Source organism: Chaetura pelagica, unplaced genomic scaffold (assembly GCF_000747805.2).
Source record: "Chaetura pelagica isolate M959 unplaced genomic scaffold, ChaPel_1.0 scaffold153, whole genome shotgun sequence".
NCBI lineage: Eukaryota > Metazoa > Chordata > Aves > Apodiformes > Apodidae > Chaetura > Chaetura pelagica.
Genome location: NW_009952707.1, coordinates 1,645,903 through 1,647,913, shown reverse-complemented (window position 1 = coordinate 1,647,913; position 2,011 = coordinate 1,645,903). Strand labels below are relative to the sequence as shown.

Below are 2,011 nucleotides of genomic sequence, written 5' to 3'. Positions count from 1 at the left end.
AAAGAGTAAGGGAGGCAGGTAACACTAACAAGAAGATTCTGCTAAACATCTACCTCTTGTGAACTTCTAAGAGAAGCAACACTTGGCTGGAAGAAGAGTACTGGAGAAAAATGAATTTAAGGAGAAGAAATGGCTTTGGTTTTGAAGTGTAATTACAACCATCATAGAAATTTTAAGAACTGAAAGAAACATTTCAAAACCAGATGGCAAGTTCTGGCTTAGCCAGCACAGAATATATTGCATATAAGGTCTCCGTAAAACAACAGAAAAAGAAAAGAAAGGCTTACACATCATTAAGTTCAGCTACTCTTCCCAGAAACTCTTCGTATGTTAGGAAACCACTTTCTTGAACCAAGGAGGCATGCTTTGCTACCTTTTCTGGCAACTTGTTAATTACAGTTTGTGTGTGGTTTGAAATTTGTTGACCCATGGTGAAGTTCTTCACCTCAGTTCCGTAGAAAGAAGTTCTCATTCACTTGCAGAGTCTCTCCTAAAAATATTTTAAAGAGTTACATTTACATGCTTTGTGAATGGCTACTCCCTCATTTCTTTTAGTGTAAGAGTTTAGGTACCTCCTAACCAGTTTACTTATTCTACAATACCATAACTTGTACGGTCAAATCAGAAACAAAGCAGAACACTCAGAACAACCTGGGATGTGGGATTAACAACTTCAGAAAAACATACTATTTTGCTTATAGCAGTACTTATAGTAGAGGTAACTTTTCACACAGACTTTGCAGCAACTCCAACAAACAAATATATCCAATGAAACAGAAAATCTTAAGATGACAATGACAATTTATGACAGCATTTGTTTTTCCTAAATACTTGTGCATGTGAAGGTCAGAATGTCTGCAAACTGTCATAACAATGTGTGTTTATACATAGACACCACACTAGGTATCAGATTTCTTGTGTCACATTGACATTGGCAGATCAAAAGACCTCTCACAGCATTCTTCCTGGTAAACCAAGGAATCCACATGAGTGTAAACCAATTTAGAAGTCTCCATATTTGCACAAAACATTCAAATTTAGAATCTATTAAAGAACTGACTTGCTCACACCTTTCCTTTACATTCACATCTTTTCCCCCAAAATTCTGCATAAGGATCCACCCTACATTTTCTGATTCAGAGTTTTTATCCAATTCTTCCTCTTGATCCCTCTCATTTGACATTCCCCAAAATTTCTGCTTTTTTGTCCTGAAATACCAGAGGCACGCAAATTAATTATGCCTGTACTCAATTTGTCACTTGTAATGCAAACCAGTAGTTTTACACCCTTTTAAGACTGCTACAGACAGAGGCCTGCAATGGCAAGCTTACTGCAAAGCACCAATCATAACTTAAATATGGAATATTTAAATATGTGCTGCTAGGTGCATCACAAATGCCTTATGAGAGGCACCGCAGAATAACACAACTTCATCCTGCATGTACATATGTCAAGACCTTGCCACTGTGTAAGAAAAACAGGGCACACAAAAAACGTGTTCACATGAGAGCATTCTAAAAACTATTATGGTATTTCACGTAAGAGAATAAACTTCTAACATCTGAATTTTGACCGATTACTCGTCTCAGACAGATGTGTTTCCACTCAAGTCACTTTTCTCCTTCCAAGCCACTCTGCAATTATCTCCTCTTCTGCTATCTAAACGTATCACTCGGTGAGCACACACCCAGAAGATACACGTGAAGCCCAGCCCCTTCACAGCACAACCTTCCGCCCCTCAAACACAGCTCATCCCGGATCTCCCAGCCTGTGTGCGTTCCCTCTAGCTGGAACGCTGTCTCCCTGAGGAACCAACATGACACGCGTGATCCTACTGAGCTAGGAACATCAGCCTGTGCCACAGAAAAGTTTGGACGGAAGAAGCCCGTAGAGACGCTAGCAGCAGCGTTTCCTGTTGTGTATCCCTCAGTGCAAGCGCTACGAGGTTAGGGGCAGGCAGCTCAGGTGCACCGCTCCCTTCCCAGCCCCTCCGGCACAGGACGCGGAGCAG

The 2,011-nt window shown here is 40.9% G+C and overlaps 1 protein-coding gene across 1 annotated transcript in view; it reads right to left on the bottom strand.

Annotated features, from left to right (window-relative positions):
* The window catches only part of RNF141 (ring finger protein 141), a 7,879-nt gene extending 7,390 nt beyond the window's left edge, over positions 1 to 489 (bottom strand). The window contains exon 1 of the mRNA XM_009994244.1: positions 288 to 489. Within this exon, the coding sequence (XP_009992546.1) occupies positions 288 to 472 (185 nt within the window). The 5' untranslated portion in view covers positions 473 to 489. The remainder of the gene's footprint in view (positions 1 to 287) is intronic.
* Positions 490 to 2,011: the final 1,522 nt, after the last annotated feature.